Here is a 15,111-nt window from a genome sequence, read left to right on the forward strand (position 1 = left end):
GTTCCTTTACCAGATACAACAAATTGGAACGCTCTTCACATCACAGCTTATATAATATTAGGTGGAAAATTCTTCCCCTGGCAATGACCTCCAGATCTCATGTGCATTATACAGCCCTCCTCGTCCCTGCCCTGCTCTGAATTTGTATTTTGTCCTCTTTCTGTTTCTCTACAGGGGTATTTCCTGCCAGTGTTATGTGAATTGGAGCTACCTTTAACCCTTGCTGCTTTGTTGTTTATTGTTTAGGATTGCCCTGCAGGAAGAGACCAATCGAATGTCAGCTAATGCCCTGGCCATTGTGTTTGCTCCCTGTATTCTCCGCTGTCCTGACAACAACTGACCCACTGCAGAGCGTTCAGGAACATCAGTAAAACAATCACGTAAGAATATAGCATTACAACTTCCAGAGTAAATCCTGTAATGAGGTCATGTCAGGACAGTCAAATGATCACTGAGTAATGCACTTTAATGTGCTGTAGAATGACAGCTAACAAACGCATCACTGGTTTGCAAATGAATTGCCTTAATGAAATACTGTCTATTCTATCAGTAACTAGCAGCTGCTAAAGTTAAACCTTTTAAAATCTGCAGGATTGGATAACCTGCACCCAGGAGTTTTTAAAGAACGGGACAGTGAGCTCTCTCCGCCATTGATGTTTGAAATTTAACAAAGTCCTGGAGTAATGGGGAAGTTCCAGAGGACTGTACAAAAAGCTAATGTGCCAGTATCTAAAAGGATTATCAGGATGATCTGGGTAAACTACATGCCAGTTAGCTCAATATCAGTCTCAGGCAAAATCATGGGAAAGCTGACGTGGAAGGTAATCAGTAAAGAATTGAAGGATGGCAGTGTAATTAGTGCCAGTCAACACAGTTTTTTATGGAAAATAGGTCTTGTCAAAATTGATTGGATGCCAGGTTTGGTTGGCAGAGGTAACCACGTTGACATCGTTGACTTAGATTCCAGTCGGGTCATCCTGATTAAAAAATTAACACTATACAGATTCAGTGCAGCAAATATTAAATGGATTGAAAATTGGCTAATTGATATCTCCAAAGTAATTGTAAATAGGGAATCATCATCCAGTGGGTGGGAAGGGTTTGTAATGGAGCCCCTCGGGGATGTTTTTGACTTCAACTGGAATTTTAAGAATAAACATGTTAGATTGTGAGAAGCTCAGATAATAGGGCACTGGGGGTTAGATAAGTACCTAGGATGGATAGTGGATGCAGGAATCATTTGATGAAATTCTATTCAGGAGACCAGACTACATGAACCTGCCTGGCCTTCAAATCTCTCCTAGAAGCAATTCTTCTGCCTACAGATGTGAAAATTACTTTGAATCACTCTTCTAAAGGTTCCTTGTAAGAAGAAGTCTCTTTGTAACTTGACTTATATACGCCGCCTTGTATCATTACTGCTCTAAAAAGATTTCTTCCAGAAAACAATACTGATGGTATTAAACAAAATATCTGCCCCAGACACCTAATCACTGTCATTGCCCTGCGACTGCCTGTCCAGCTTGGATGCAAACAAGCACAAGTGTGTGTGTCTACAAATAGATATAGCTAGATAGCGCAGCATATCCGAAATGGCCATTCTTCTTCGAGTGATTGCTCCTATCCATTCCAGATAGGTGTGCGCGCCCTAACTGGAATGGATAGGAGCAACACATCTCGAAGAACAACAGTTACTACGGTGAGTAACCGTCTTTTCTTCTTCGAGTGATTGCTCCTATGCATTCCAGTTAGGGCGCGCACTCCTATCTGGAATGGATAGGAGCAACACATCGCGAAGAACAACAGTTACTACGGTGAGTAACCGTCTTTTCTTTCAGCCTTTCATTTGAACACTCTGTGCTTTCCTAACCTTGGTGGGTATTTGCCTTTCCAAGGGAAGGACCTGTTTCCCTGATGGAGCCCTTGGGGAGCCCTCCCTTTAGTCCTCTAGTTTAGCTCCCCTGCCTACTACCATTTGGGGCATTTCAACCACACTGTTCGTTTCCAGCCCACGAAGCAAGAGAATTGGCGCAGCACTTAGGCGACATGGTCAGCTCAAACACAGCCAGAGTTTTATCCTCCCGCTTTACCACTTTCTTTTTTCCTTTTTGCAGCTGTGTGGAGTTGATTGTCGTAGAGCAGATGAATAAATACAGGGCTCGTCTCAAGGACATCAACAGCCTGGAGTTTGCTGAGAACAAAGCAAAAAGCAGGCCGTCTTTGATCCGCAGATCAATGGTAAGATTCGGGTGGAGGGTGGGAGGGGGTTGAGCTGGTAGTATGTTCTGTTACTGTGTCAGGAAAAAATGGAGCAGACCTTTCCTTTGTTTTAGGAGGACAAGTTTCTCCAGCCATGTCATTGATCGTAACTTCCTTTTATACATAAAATTCAAAGGAGAACCTCGTGTCCATGCAGCTATTGTGTATTTGCATAGTTTATTCAGTGTGTCTGTTGTAACTGAGAAGAATGTGCATGGTACTAAATTGAAAATCAGAGAATAATTTGGTACTGATAAGCCAGCCCTGTCCTTTCCTCTCCTTTTCACTCAGACTAATCTCCCCTAATCTTCTCCTACCTATTACAGTCTCCCTAGCCTCTTACACCTCCCAAAGCATCATATCCAGGGCCAACAGAGAGACTGAACCTCAGCCCTGCACTTGGCTCCTTGCGTTTCCTGAGCCACACATTTATACCAAAAAAAAGCCCAAAGGAGATGGGAATGGTGCCTGTCAAGAGTTCTAAAGGAAAGTGCCACAGAAACGTGGTCTCTGGATTTCACAGGCTCATTTGTACATTTTGGGGATATATTTCGCAAATTTGGACTAATTTATCCTGTGTTAATCAACTCTTTGCTGGCTCTGTTTATGACCTCCTCACTCCTGCACTCAAGTCCCCTAATCCCACAGTGGCCTGCTGTCTGGTACTGCCCACTGTATTAAAACCCTTCACTTGTTTCCCTCCTACATAACTTCAGGGGGAATCTGGGGTGAAGCTGCCCTTAACCAAGCCCTTGCTTTGACACTCTGTGTGCAAGTCACTTCATTAGTACTGCCTTCAGCAGCGAGGACTGAACTGAGCTGCCTATAAAGGGTCACTTTCTTTTCCTCCACTGCCTTTCTGGGAGTTTAGAATACCAGCTCATTTAGCTTTCACACACCCAACTGGGTAGATGAATGAGAGGCAGAGTCTGGGAATTGAAGCGACCTGTGTCCCCCTTTGCTGTAAGCTGAATAAGCAACAGGCTGTCATCTGCTGTGTTCTGCTCATAGAATGAGAAAGAATGGCTGATTTATCACAGGACAGTCAACCCAGGTCTGTGCTGCTGAAAGGAAGAGCAGGCTCTCCATTTATAAAGACCCAGTATCCTCCTGTGGCATATCCTATCAGCTCTAGCTTTTTTGCTGCCCCAAGCACAAAAAAAAAAAAAAAGGGATGGCTGGACTGCCGAAGCAAAAACAAACCAAAAAACCAAAAAACCAGCAGCCGCAGGGAGCGTGTGGAGGGTGGTCAAGGCGGCTCGCAGGGGGGTGAATGGTGGCGCCCACCCCCTGTAGGCAGCCAGGTGCTGCAGCCCGCTCGCAGCCGGGCGAGACGGGCTCCCTCCTTCGGCCTTGGGATGCCTCTCCTGGGGGCTGCAGGAGGTGCTGGCTCAGCCACTCCTTTAAAGGCGGCTCAGCCGGGCCGGGCTCAGAGCGGCATGGGAGGCGGAGGCCGGTGCAGGCAGCGGGGAGTGGCACGTCCCGGGGAGCCCGGCAGCACGGTGAGCGGCGGGGATCGCTAGTTCCTGCCCCCCACCCCCACCCCCGGGCCGGGGTCCGTGCCCCGGCTGGGCTGGGACTGGCGGAGCGTGGGGAGCCAGCCGGGGGCTCCAGAGCTGCAGACCGGGCTGCCAAAACAAACAAAAAAACCACGGCAAGGTGGCCGGAATGCCCCGCCCCAAGATTAGCCAGAATGCTGCCCCTTACAATGTGCCGCCCCAGGCATGTGCTTTCTCGTCTGGTGCCTGGAGCCGGCCCTGTTACTGCCTTATTATCGATCCGCTTCCTAATGGTTCCTAACATGTTGTTAGCGTTTTTGACGGCATGTGGAGCAGATGCTTTCAGAGAACTGTACACAATGACTCTGAGGTCTCTTCTTTGAGTGATAACAGCTAATTTAGACCCCATCCGTTTGTATGTACAATTGGGATTATATTTTCCAATGTGCGTTACCCAGTTCAGTACAGGAATCAGAGGCACAATGTTACCAGACGTGCCCGTTACTTTGGGGAGGCTCATTAATTAGGGTTACTCTTCTGTGGGGGAAGGGAGGGGTGGGGCGGTTCTGTAATTCTATTAATGTGTTGCTTATGTCACTTGTGTGTTCTACTCCTTCCTTCCACAAGTCCCCTCCCAATGGAGCTCTCCTGCAGGACCTAGGTTCCCCAGGGCTAATAACTAGAACTAGACGAACATGCGCGCACACTAGCAGAGCAAGTCAATCAGCACTCCCCAGCTGATCCCCCTCATATGTCCCTGTGTTCAGTGGGCTGGGTTAAGCAGCACTTTCAAGCTGGTACCCTCATGCGCCCCTGGTCTCAACAGGCTGGGTTCAGCAGCACTTTCCACTGCTCCCCGCACCCACTTATGTGCCCCAAGTTTAACACATTCCTATCACACTTTCACATTACAATTGTACTGGTAGTAACCCATTTGATGAGCAAACCCCACAGTATTTTGGGGCACTACAGGGATCTTTAGCTTAGGTACAAGAAGTGTTGCTGCAGAGTAAATGGGGGAAGCTAAAAACACAAAAATCTCAAATTGATAGAGAGAGAGAGAAGCAACCAGCTGACCCATAACAGTTATTGATTGAATCATAGTGATAACCACACCAGGAGGGCTAAACAAACATAGCAGCTACATTTTAAAGGTTAATACCTGAGGTAGGAAAGAAAACAGAGAGAGAGAGATGGATCTCACCCACTCCATGAGGCTTGAACTGGTCGGGGTTCCCAGGTGATGGTGGTAGCTCAGGGTCCTGAGTGCTGGAGACAGGCAGAGCCCCCAGCACGATCAGTCAGGAGGTGGAATCCTGGTGGAACTGATGCAGAGTTTGGGTCTATACATCAGAACCCTTTCTTGGGCATAGGTAGGGGAGTTTGTAGAGAAAATACAGTGGTTGAAGGGAGAACACTAGATTTGTTTATGGGTAAACTGATGGCTCAAGGGTTTTCTTTAGGCTAGACAATAGGAGCTGATCACTCTTGGCTATGGGTGTTGTTTTCTTCCGGGGAGCTCACAAGGCAACTAGGCTGCTTCAGTATTTTGGGATATGAGTCAAAGATTTATTACTAGAATTGGTCTGATAATTGCTGAGCTGAGTGTGTGCAGGCATAGGTTCATTAGCATCTGGAGCAGGGATTCCCATGATTCGATGCGTCCCTGCTTTCTGGTCCCAGAGTTCAGTGCGGTTCTCTGTTCTTCATTCTTTATGCTAATCCCTATTCCATCTTTCATGCAGTTGAGGCATGCGGAGTTGTCTCTGTTCTTCATTCTGTATGCAAATGGAGATGTCTTAATCTTGTCACCCTTGTCAGGAGGCGTCTAGGTATGTCTCCCCAAACCCTTCACTGTTCTCTGCAAGCCTTTTCTCTGATCGGTTTTGGTTCAAACAGAGATGGGAATTGGGGGTGTCCTTCATGAGTCACACAAGCTAGATACTGTGCCCTGGTTCCCCAAAAACACAGAGCTGACTGGTATCAACAATAAAGATGGCAAGTGAAGTCTAGTACAGCTGGAGAAGGTTCATTCTTCATTCTTTTTTAATTAGACTCAGGAAACTTTTCATCAGTTTGGATCTCTGATTGGAGCAATAGCACCATACAGCTGTGATTCACTGGCCACGTCTCGTCAGTGGGTGTTTGACTGTATCAGCTGCCTTCTCTGTATACAAGGTGAGGAGACTATTAGCAGGTATAAGTAATTCTTCCCCATTAGCAGGTATAAGTAATTCTTCACCTTCTTTCACTGTTGTAATGTCCATTTTTTTGCCTCTCTAGTTCTTTCTGTCCTGTCTGTTGGCACTTAGATAACAGAGTGGTGGGCATCTTGTAAATAGCTCATTAGAAGAGACGATTATGATGTGTAAAGAGTGTGGCACACTTCTGGGAACTGTACAAATAATAAATGGTCTGCACCAGGTAGATAACTGCTCAGTTCCTTAGGGCTTCTCTACACAGGGACACTAAGGAGAGTTAATCCAAATGAACTAAAGGTGTAAATTTTAAAGTGTCATTAAACACGTGTGGATGCTCTGATTCTGAATGAAAATGGCCCTTCTTAATTTTAGTGAATTACATGAATTAAACTAACCTGAAAAAAGGCCCCTTTAATTCTAAATAAGTGTGTCCCCAGAGGTGTTTAATGAAGTTTAACTAATGCAGTTTGAAAATGAATTTGGATTAGCTTTCTTGACTATCTCCATGTAGACAAGCCCTTGGTACTAAACATTTTCATTCTCTTTACCCTGCCACTGGCTGTATTGGAGGGGTTTCCTGGACTAATTCTTTAAACAAAAAGTTCTTGCAGCAGCCCTCTGTCATGAGCATTCAAAGCTATTGGAGTAAGTGTAGGCCATTTTCCCATTTGTGAAAGAGTGGGACAGGGGTAGGCAATCTATGGCACGGGTACCGAAGGCGGCACGTGAGCTGATTTTCAGTGGCACTCACACTGCCCAGGTTCTGGCCACCAGTCCGGGGGGCTCCGCATTTTAATTTAATTTTAAATGAAGCTTCTGAAACATTTTAAAAGCCTTATTTACTTTACATATAACAATAGTTTAGTTATATATTATAGACTTATAGAAAGAGACCTTCTCAAAACATTAAATTATCTTACTGGCACGCGAAACCTTAAATTCGAGTGAATAAATGAAGACTCGGCACAGCACTTCTGAAAGGTTGCCGACCCCTGGCGTAGGATATTCTTTTCACCTAATGGTTAGATGTAAAGGGATAGATCTTGGTTATTATTTAAGGCCATTTCCAATTAGGGTGACCAGACAGCCAATGTGAAACTCATGCAGGACTGGGGTGGGGGATAATATGAGCCTATATAAGAGAGAGACCCCAAAATCGGGACTGTCCCTATAAAATTGGGACATCTGGTCACCCTATTTCTAATTATTATTAATCAGTCCTAAAAAACAGTGTTGGTGATTCAGAAACAGAACAAGGGACTCCAGTCTTTGAGTGTACAACATAGAAATCCCAGCATTGTTTAGAAGTGACGGATGAGCCTGGGTTTCCTGCCGAAGGTTTTGTCCAGCCCCATCTCTTTTACAACGAGAGTTTGGTGGAGGGATTCGCTTCTACATTGGAACCCCTCACATCTACCTCCATGAGTTGTACTTGAATGTGAGATTAGATGTAAATAGTGAGAGCAGAGAGGCTACTGAAACCAGACACCCCCAGAAAGCTGCTCCAAGCTGAATATGGTGCTTGTTCAATCCTGTATCAGTAACAAGAACAGACCACTACTGTTAACTTTCAGACATTTAGGGTGTAATCCCGACTCCATTATAGTCAACAGGAATTTTGCCATTGACTTTGATGGGGCCAAGATTTTACACTATGCTGATAACAGCCTAGCACATGGATCCTCCTGTATGAATGTCCATGCAGTAGAGGTTCAGTTTCATTAGTCGTTACAGTACTTTTTTTCCTTTTCTCCACTCCAGGCCAGCCCATGAACCTGGGGTCAGCGGAAGAGGAGCTGAGATGTCTCCGTGAAGAACTAACAGCAGCTCCGGACCCCGAGGCTCTGTTTCAGGCATCTTCCAAAATGGCCAGGGTAACTGACTCAAAAAACTTGTGCGGATGTTCTAGTGACCAGACACCCTTCATTTTACATTTACGCTTTCATGATGCCTTTCCGTACTTGGAGCGAGCTGTGGGCGAGGGGCATTCGTTGCTAGTAACCAGCAAGATGCTTTTCATAGATGTGTGCTATGAATGCCATGTAAAATCCAGATTCCACAGAATGTTGCACACCCATGAAAATGCACACGCAGATGCGCACACATGTACCTATCCAGCTATCCATGAGAAAAAACTGTATTAGTGGAACATCAAGCTGAGAACCCATCCAGTCTTCATTCTGTCACCTTGTGGGTTTGCCTTAGCCTATATTTGTGTGCATGCCTCTCTTGACTTCATTGTATATATTGTAAAAAGATGCAGTGTATCTAAGAGAATACAAACTGGAAACTTACCTCCTGCATATCCAGTACAATGTTGTGCTAACTGTGCAACAGAAGCTTTGCCTCGAACCTGATCTCATTAGTGTAGAATACAAAAATGTAGTATATAGACTATGGAGAGAATTTTAATCCCAAATGGCTAGCTGGACATGAGGCTAATTAACAAATTGTTAATTAATCAGAAGGGTAGCCATTAGTCTGGATCTGTAAAAGCAGCAAAGAGTCCTGTGGCACCTTATAGACTAACAGACGTATTGGAGCATGAGCTTTCGTGGGTGAATACCCACTTCGTCGGATGCAATTTGCTGATGCATAGATATTTTTCCATAGAGATATTAGGCCTCCATTTTTACAAGTGCTGGAGCCAAACATCATTGCAGTCTCTCCTGTTTTTGATTTGTTCCCAGGTTGTTAGTGAGTACTTTCCCCCAGAACAGGCCACAGCCTTTATTGAGGCCACAGTGGAAAGTATGCTGTCTGCCAGCCCCACCTGTGCCACGGCAGCTGGACTGTGGATGAAGGTTATACTGAAGGAGTGTGGAGATGCCATGCTTGATAAGGTAAAACGGGAAACTGGAGAGGTTTTCTGCCTAAACTCGAGGCTTTTAGATCTTTGCCCTCATGTGTAATGAACAAAAATCTTGCTGTTTCTCCCCCTCGGACATAGAGTCGATTCCATCTCTGTTCCCACCCTAAACTAGGCAATGGCAGAATCAATAGCAATAGACAGAGAGAATCGAAGGGAAAAGGAAGATGGTTGGTTATTTATTTGTCTGGCTTGTTGCCACAGTATTCAGCCAAGAAAGGCTTGAAAAAACACTCTGGGGAAAAGACAAGAAGACAGAATGACTGGCACTTGGAGGCATCCAGTTCTTAGGAGGCCTGTGGCTAAGGGCTACCTGGATAAAAATAGTCCTGTAGTCATTCCCAGGGAGTCTGGAGCCTGGGCTCTGAGACCCATCCTCTTGCCAGGTTTCAGAGCCTGGGCTGCAGCCCGAGCAGGAACAGCTACACTTTTAGCCCCATAGTGCAAGCCCCTCAGGCCCAGGTTGGCCTGAGCTCTGAAACTCGCTGCTGTGGGATTTTTTTGGTGTGTAGACGTACCCTTTAAGAATAGAAGGAGGGAGGGAGAAAACTATAGTGTCTTTGGGATCCACTATTTATATGCCTTATTCTGGAGCCCAGTGCGTTAGGGCTAGATGAAAGGAGCACTCCACAAATCTTCTATCAAGGCTGGTGAAAGGCCTCAGGACAGGGAACCCTTGCAGCAGAACTGCCACGTTTGCACAGTGTTTCGAAGATGTGAAGGGCTAGGAATGAATGAGAGGTCGTCACCTGTTCATAGTCCCAGGCATTTGCACACTGTGTTTAAAGCACTTGCATATTTTGTGCTTGTGGTTGTTTATGAACTGTGCATCCTTCGAGGCAAATGGTTGCATTTGGCTGCTTAAATCACACCTGCAAAATCTGGGCAAGCAAAGCCTTCTTTTGTGCATGCCAGCTGGTTTATTTAATGCATAGCTGGGCACCACCACATTAAATTACCTGGTATGTACAGGGAAACCCCGCTCAGGGGCGGCTCCAGGCCCCAGCACGCAAAGCGCGTGCTTGGGGCGGCACACCGCGGGGGTGCTCTGCCGGTCGCCTGCGGGAGGTCCACCGGAGCCACGGGTGCCACCATGCTTGGGGTGGCGAAATGGCTAGAGCCGCCCCTGACCCTGCTATAATGCGCCCCGTAATAATGCGAATTCGGCTATAACACGATTGTAAGGTGGCTCCGGCCGCCCCAGGCCAAAAAAAAAAAAGCAGCTGGAGCGCTGCGGATGCGCAAAAGAGAGAGAGAAAAAAGAGAGAGAGAGAGAGAGGCTTTGTGAAGGGAGAGGGGCTGGAGTGCCCCCAAAGGGGGAAAAAAAAGCAAAAAATGGAATGTGCCTTCCCCACTGCCTCTTCCCACCTGCCCCCGCTTACCCTTTTGGTGAGAAGAGCCACTCTCTCCCCAGCTGCTCCTCTCTCTTCCTCTGCCCGTTGCACATCTCCCCTGCTCTCCCCAAGTGTTTCCCTCTCTCCGCATGGCTGAGAGCTCCCGCTGCTGGAGCTCCACCCTTTCAGTTACTGCGGTGGGCAGTTCGCAAATGCAAGTAGTTTTCTGCCCAAGAGAAATCGACCGGCTTGAAACTGACCAGCTTGAAATGGTAAACCCTGCTATACCGCGACCCCACATTTAGCGCGATCCAATTTTTTGGACCCTGATCATCGTGTTATAGCAGGGTTTCGCTGTATGTGTGTGTGTCAGTGTTAATTTTTACAGCCAAGTGTGGGCAATTGTTGTGGGTTAAAGTTACACAGACATATTTGAACGTTTGTTTCTTGAGAAATTTCTAAAAAATCAGCAAATGTCTAAATAAAGGTTTTGATTCTGTAGAATGAATGGAGAGAAAGAAAAAGGGACATTTCTTTCTGGTTTTGTTCCTTCCAGGTGCCAGCTATTGTGGATATAATATATAGCCACATGGCTACTATCCAGGAGGGCAGCTTGAGGCAATTCCTGCTGGAGGCAGTGTCTATTTTAGCTCACCATCACCTAGAGGCAGTGATCTCCAGCCTACTCAGCAACCATCTGCCGATGGACAGGTATATACCGCTACCTATTGCATTCATCTTGGTAAAACATGGATCCCACAGCTTTGCTGGGAGATGTAGGGCTTTATTTAAGCAGCAGACATTTTGGGATAATTCCTGATGGTTAATAGCCTGGGTCTTTCTCCAGGAAGGTCCAAGAGCATGTTAAGGTGGGGTGTGGAGAGAAATTAAGTGTCATTCTGTTTCCATTAATTCATAACTGCTTTGACATCCTAAAGACCTAACTTTACTGGTATAACTGGAGTGTATTGTTGGAAACATGTACTTCTCTAGCAGGGCTGGCTCCAGGGCTTTTGCTGCCCCAAGCAGCAAAAAAAGGGCGGGGAATAAAAAAACCCTGCGATCGCGATGTGCAGCTCTACTCCTTCGCTCTGAGAAGGAGTGAGGGACCAGCCGCCGAATTGCCACCGAAGACCCAGATGTGCTGCCCCTCACCATTGCCTGCCCCAAGCAGCTGCTTGCTGGGCTGGTGCCTGGAACCGGCCTGGCTCTCTAGACACCTGAATTGACCTCACTTTGGAAATTAGCAATTGCTGTTGATTTCCTGGTAGCATGACAGCTTCAAGTCCAATCCCTGGCTGATGACAAAGAATAGGGCCAATATTGTCATCAGACCGCCGCTTGGTATCGGTCAGGGTGTGGCTGCTAGAATAGAGTTGCTGTCCTTGGGATTTAAAACTGGACTGGAAGCAGATCCATCATTTCATTTAAAGGTCCCCAACTGGGTTATCAGTTATCAGTGCTGGAATCTAAGACCATAAGAACGACCATACTGGGTCAGACCAAAGGTCCATCTAGCCCAGTGTCCTGTCTTCCGACAGTGGCCAGTGCCACATGTCCTAGAGGGAATGAACAGAACAGGTAACTGTCAAATGATCCATCCCCTGTTGCCCAGTCCCAGCTTCTGGCAAACAGAGGGTAGGGACACCCTTTGTGAAGGGGAACTAGGATGGCCATGAATATTCGTTCTCATAATTGTATGTCCAGTTAGTAGAAATGTGGCTTTTCTTTCATCCACTTGCCTTCCAAACCCTGGATCTTTGGGAGCCACATGCTCAGGATTCCATATTTACTGGGAAGTGGGAAAACAGGAACTGAGATTGGCGCTCTGTGTCCTGTCCTTCGGAAGTCTAGTATTAATGGTTAGGCTGCAGTAAGACTAGGTCACTTAACCTAGTTCTGTAACTGGAAACTCAATATTTAAACAGGAGGAGCGTTAAAGGAGGACAGTGCTCCTAACTTTCTCCTCATAGGCAAGGAGAAAAGTTGGTCTTTACTTAAATAGGACGCATTCAGTCTGAGCCACAAAAGTGTCCAGGGGTCACATGTAACTTCTGTTAAATTGCAGTTACACCAGTGAGCTGTGGAGATCTCTGGGGGGAGACCCCTTGCTTGCCACTCAGGTCCTACAGGTCCTAATAGAAAAAATAAAGACGTCAACAAGCCAAGAAGAAAGCATCACCTCAGAGACTGAAACTGACAGGCATTTGGCAGCTGCTGAACCTCTCTCAGTAAGTTAGATGACAGACACGCCTTTCAGGCTTTCCTCTGCCCTGTGACAATCCTGCTGCTGGAAAGCTAGAAGTGTGGTAGAATATTGCTGTGTGGGCACTTCTCCTCTGATGTACTGTTTCCCTGAGTCCAGCTCTGCTGTCTGTGGAACAAATACGCAGTTTTAGAGTATGTGGCTGATTTACTTAATAACATCTGGCAATTAGAGAGTCTTTGAACCAGGTTGCTCACAGTGCTTTGCAAATATTCCTTAGGACTCACAACATGCCTTGGTAGGTCATACACATTTTTACAGATGTGGGAAACTGAGCCATGAGTTAAGGGAGTTGCTTGCAGTCATTCAAGTTACCGGCAGAAGTGAAAATTCAGTACAGCTGATATCAGAAGGGGAGAAGAGGATGTGATGGTGTTGGGAGGAGATCTCATTTTTTACCATGCTCTCCTTTCAGGCAACATGTGCCATCTTTGAGGTGGTGTCAGCACAGCAGTCGAGCAAAGCTGTGCAGGAGCTGCTCCCAGAGTTGTTTCCTGTTCTCCTGCAGCAGGTCAGCCGAACCTCAGGACAAAAGATGCCTTTGCCAAGGATAAGAAGCCGGAGCCTATTCCAAAAAGACCAACAACATACTGAGGGCAACCCTTGCCGGTAATTAGAAGGAAGGGAGAGAAACAAAGAATTCCAATAGAGTTGTGTGACACTCCCCAGGAATTTCCAGGGTTATGAGGCACCTTACCATTGCCTGCCCTTAGAGTGAGGAAGTCTTGTCTGTGTCTGCTGTGGGTCAGTTCCCTAAAATGACCAGGCTCTGGCAAAACAAGCACTGCCATCCAGGCCTCCTCAGACCCCAGTCTCTTTGTACAGGTTAGTGATAGGCACACACCAACCCCCGAGTCTTCTGACCGTTCCGTATAGTGTCCAGACCTTTATCCACTGAACACCCACAGAATTACCGGGCGTGCTGTTCCCTATGGAACAGTACACACCAGTTTACTTCTTATACTTTAGACTCTATACTTTATACTTTATTACTTATACTCTATAGTGCAAAACACACAGCACTTAGATATATTTATAGGGCAAACAAGAACAGAGATGGTCAAAGAACAGAATTTCCAGTGACAGTGAGAAAGAATGCAAGCAAAAAATGGTTACATGTCAAATGAAATCATAACATGGTCCTAGAGACTAAACTTACCCAACAGGTTAACCTCCTGTCTAAAGATGTTTCTCACCCAACGTTCTCAACCAAGCCTGATAGTGACCCCGCTGTCCGTCTCGCTGGCCATCTACTTCCTAAGTGAAAGATGCCAGGGTGTCTTCTTTGTCCCCCAAATATACTAGAGCAAACCTTTGAGGTGTACCCCAAAATTGGGTCCCCACTCCCTGTCTCCTTCCTGTTACTTTTCTTTCTTTGAAGTTCTCACAGTCCTGAACTGAATGTGAACCCTACATGCTTAATTTACATGTAAACAAACAGATGGAGAAACATTTCTTGCCTTAAAGAAAACCATTTTTTCACCTTTCCTGGTGACTAGTCCCTAGACACAGATCATAAGAATGTAATTTTCAATGCATAGACATGGCTCTTTACACAGCATCTGTAGATGTGTTTCACAATGATATTGGTGACATGAGCTTTTATTTGAGACTCATATGGCAATCTTTTAGTGATCTTTTAGCCCCTTAAACCACTGACTCACTCTGGGAATGTCCGCCTCTGCAAATTCCTCTGTAATTTTAACTGCGGGGTCCAGATTAACTGGCTGGTGCCACGTAACCTATACTCAGATATGCTCAGGGTGACTCTGAAGAAACTTCCAGAATCATGCAATCCATGATCTCCCCCACAGTTTGCGTATGTGGCCTTACCAGTAAGTGGTCCAATCTTTCAATTTCTATGCAAATGCACAGAGGCCTAATCCCTCAATCCATCTTTCAACTCTCCATTTCTGGCAGTACTTTTCTGTGGACAGGCCCCACCTCGTCCAGCATGGCTGCCTTAATCACGTCCTAATCTCTTGCCCGCTAATCACTAAGAGCCATATATGTGCTTCCCCGGTTAAATGGGGTGTCAGTCGAAAGGCCCACATTGTTCTGTCCTTGTGAGGTCTCACCGCTGCTCCTTTAAGAGTAACCAAAACCAGATCAGGGTTGTTCGCAGGTCCCATTTTACAGAGTCTGATCTCCTGTGCCTGGTTTCCATTTCCTGTCACGGGACTTGCCAGACTTTGGAGGAGTTGTTGCCAGACCTGGGCTTGTTCCTGTATAAATTCCTGAAGGCTCTTTTGCTGTTAAACCTACCAGGCAAGCAAAGGCTGTTTTTCTGCCTGGTGGGATTGTTAGAAGGTCTTCTACACCAGCAGTTCTCAACTGGGCCGGTTTTAGGGGGTCCGCCAAGCAGGGCTGGCAGTAGACTAGCTGGGGCTTAGGGCAGAAAGCTGAATCTCTGAGCCCAGCCAGGCTGGAGCCCTGAGGCCCAGCACCTGCACTAAAGCCCCAGCCCCTGCACCCTGTGGAGTTAAAATCTAGAGCCAGGAGCCCCAAACTCTGATGCCTGGCAGGGCAGAGGCCTGGGAGTGGGCCATGGAGTATTTATAGCTTGTTGAGGTGAGAGGAGGCTCAGAAACAGAAAGGTTGAGAACCCCTGTTCTAGACTTCTCCTTGCTGCTTCACCACCCATTTCAGTGTGTTCCCTCCATCACCTGGACTGCCAGACCTC

General features: G+C 46.5%; 1 protein-coding gene across 5 annotated transcripts in view; it reads left to right on the forward strand.

The window, feature by feature from the left end:
* Positions 1-367: 367 nt before the first annotated feature.
* The window catches only part of LOC123361131 (maestro heat-like repeat-containing protein family member 2B), a 40,551-nt gene continuing 25,807 nt past the window's right edge, over positions 368-15,111 (forward strand). For all 5 annotated transcript variants that reach the window (XR_006576112.1, XR_006576113.1, XR_006576114.1 and 2 more), the window contains exons 1-8: positions 368-380; positions 2,115-2,238; positions 5,813-5,936; positions 7,721-7,833; positions 8,650-8,802; positions 10,719-10,873; positions 12,231-12,393; positions 12,844-13,037. Coding sequence is in view for 1 of the 5 variants with exons in the window: in XM_045001315.1 (XP_044857250.1) it covers positions 2,143-2,238; positions 5,813-5,936; positions 7,721-7,833; positions 8,650-8,802; positions 10,719-10,873; positions 12,231-12,393; positions 12,844-13,037 (998 nt within the window). In the remaining 4 variants the exon portion in view is untranslated. The remainder of the gene's footprint in view (positions 381-2,114; positions 2,239-5,812; positions 5,937-7,720; positions 7,834-8,649; positions 8,803-10,718; positions 10,874-12,230; positions 12,394-12,843; positions 13,038-15,111) is intronic.

This window comes from Mauremys mutica, unplaced genomic scaffold (genome assembly GCF_020497125.1).
Source record: "Mauremys mutica isolate MM-2020 ecotype Southern unplaced genomic scaffold, ASM2049712v1 Super-Scaffold_100376, whole genome shotgun sequence".
Lineage (NCBI taxonomy): Eukaryota > Metazoa > Chordata > Testudines > Geoemydidae > Mauremys > Mauremys mutica.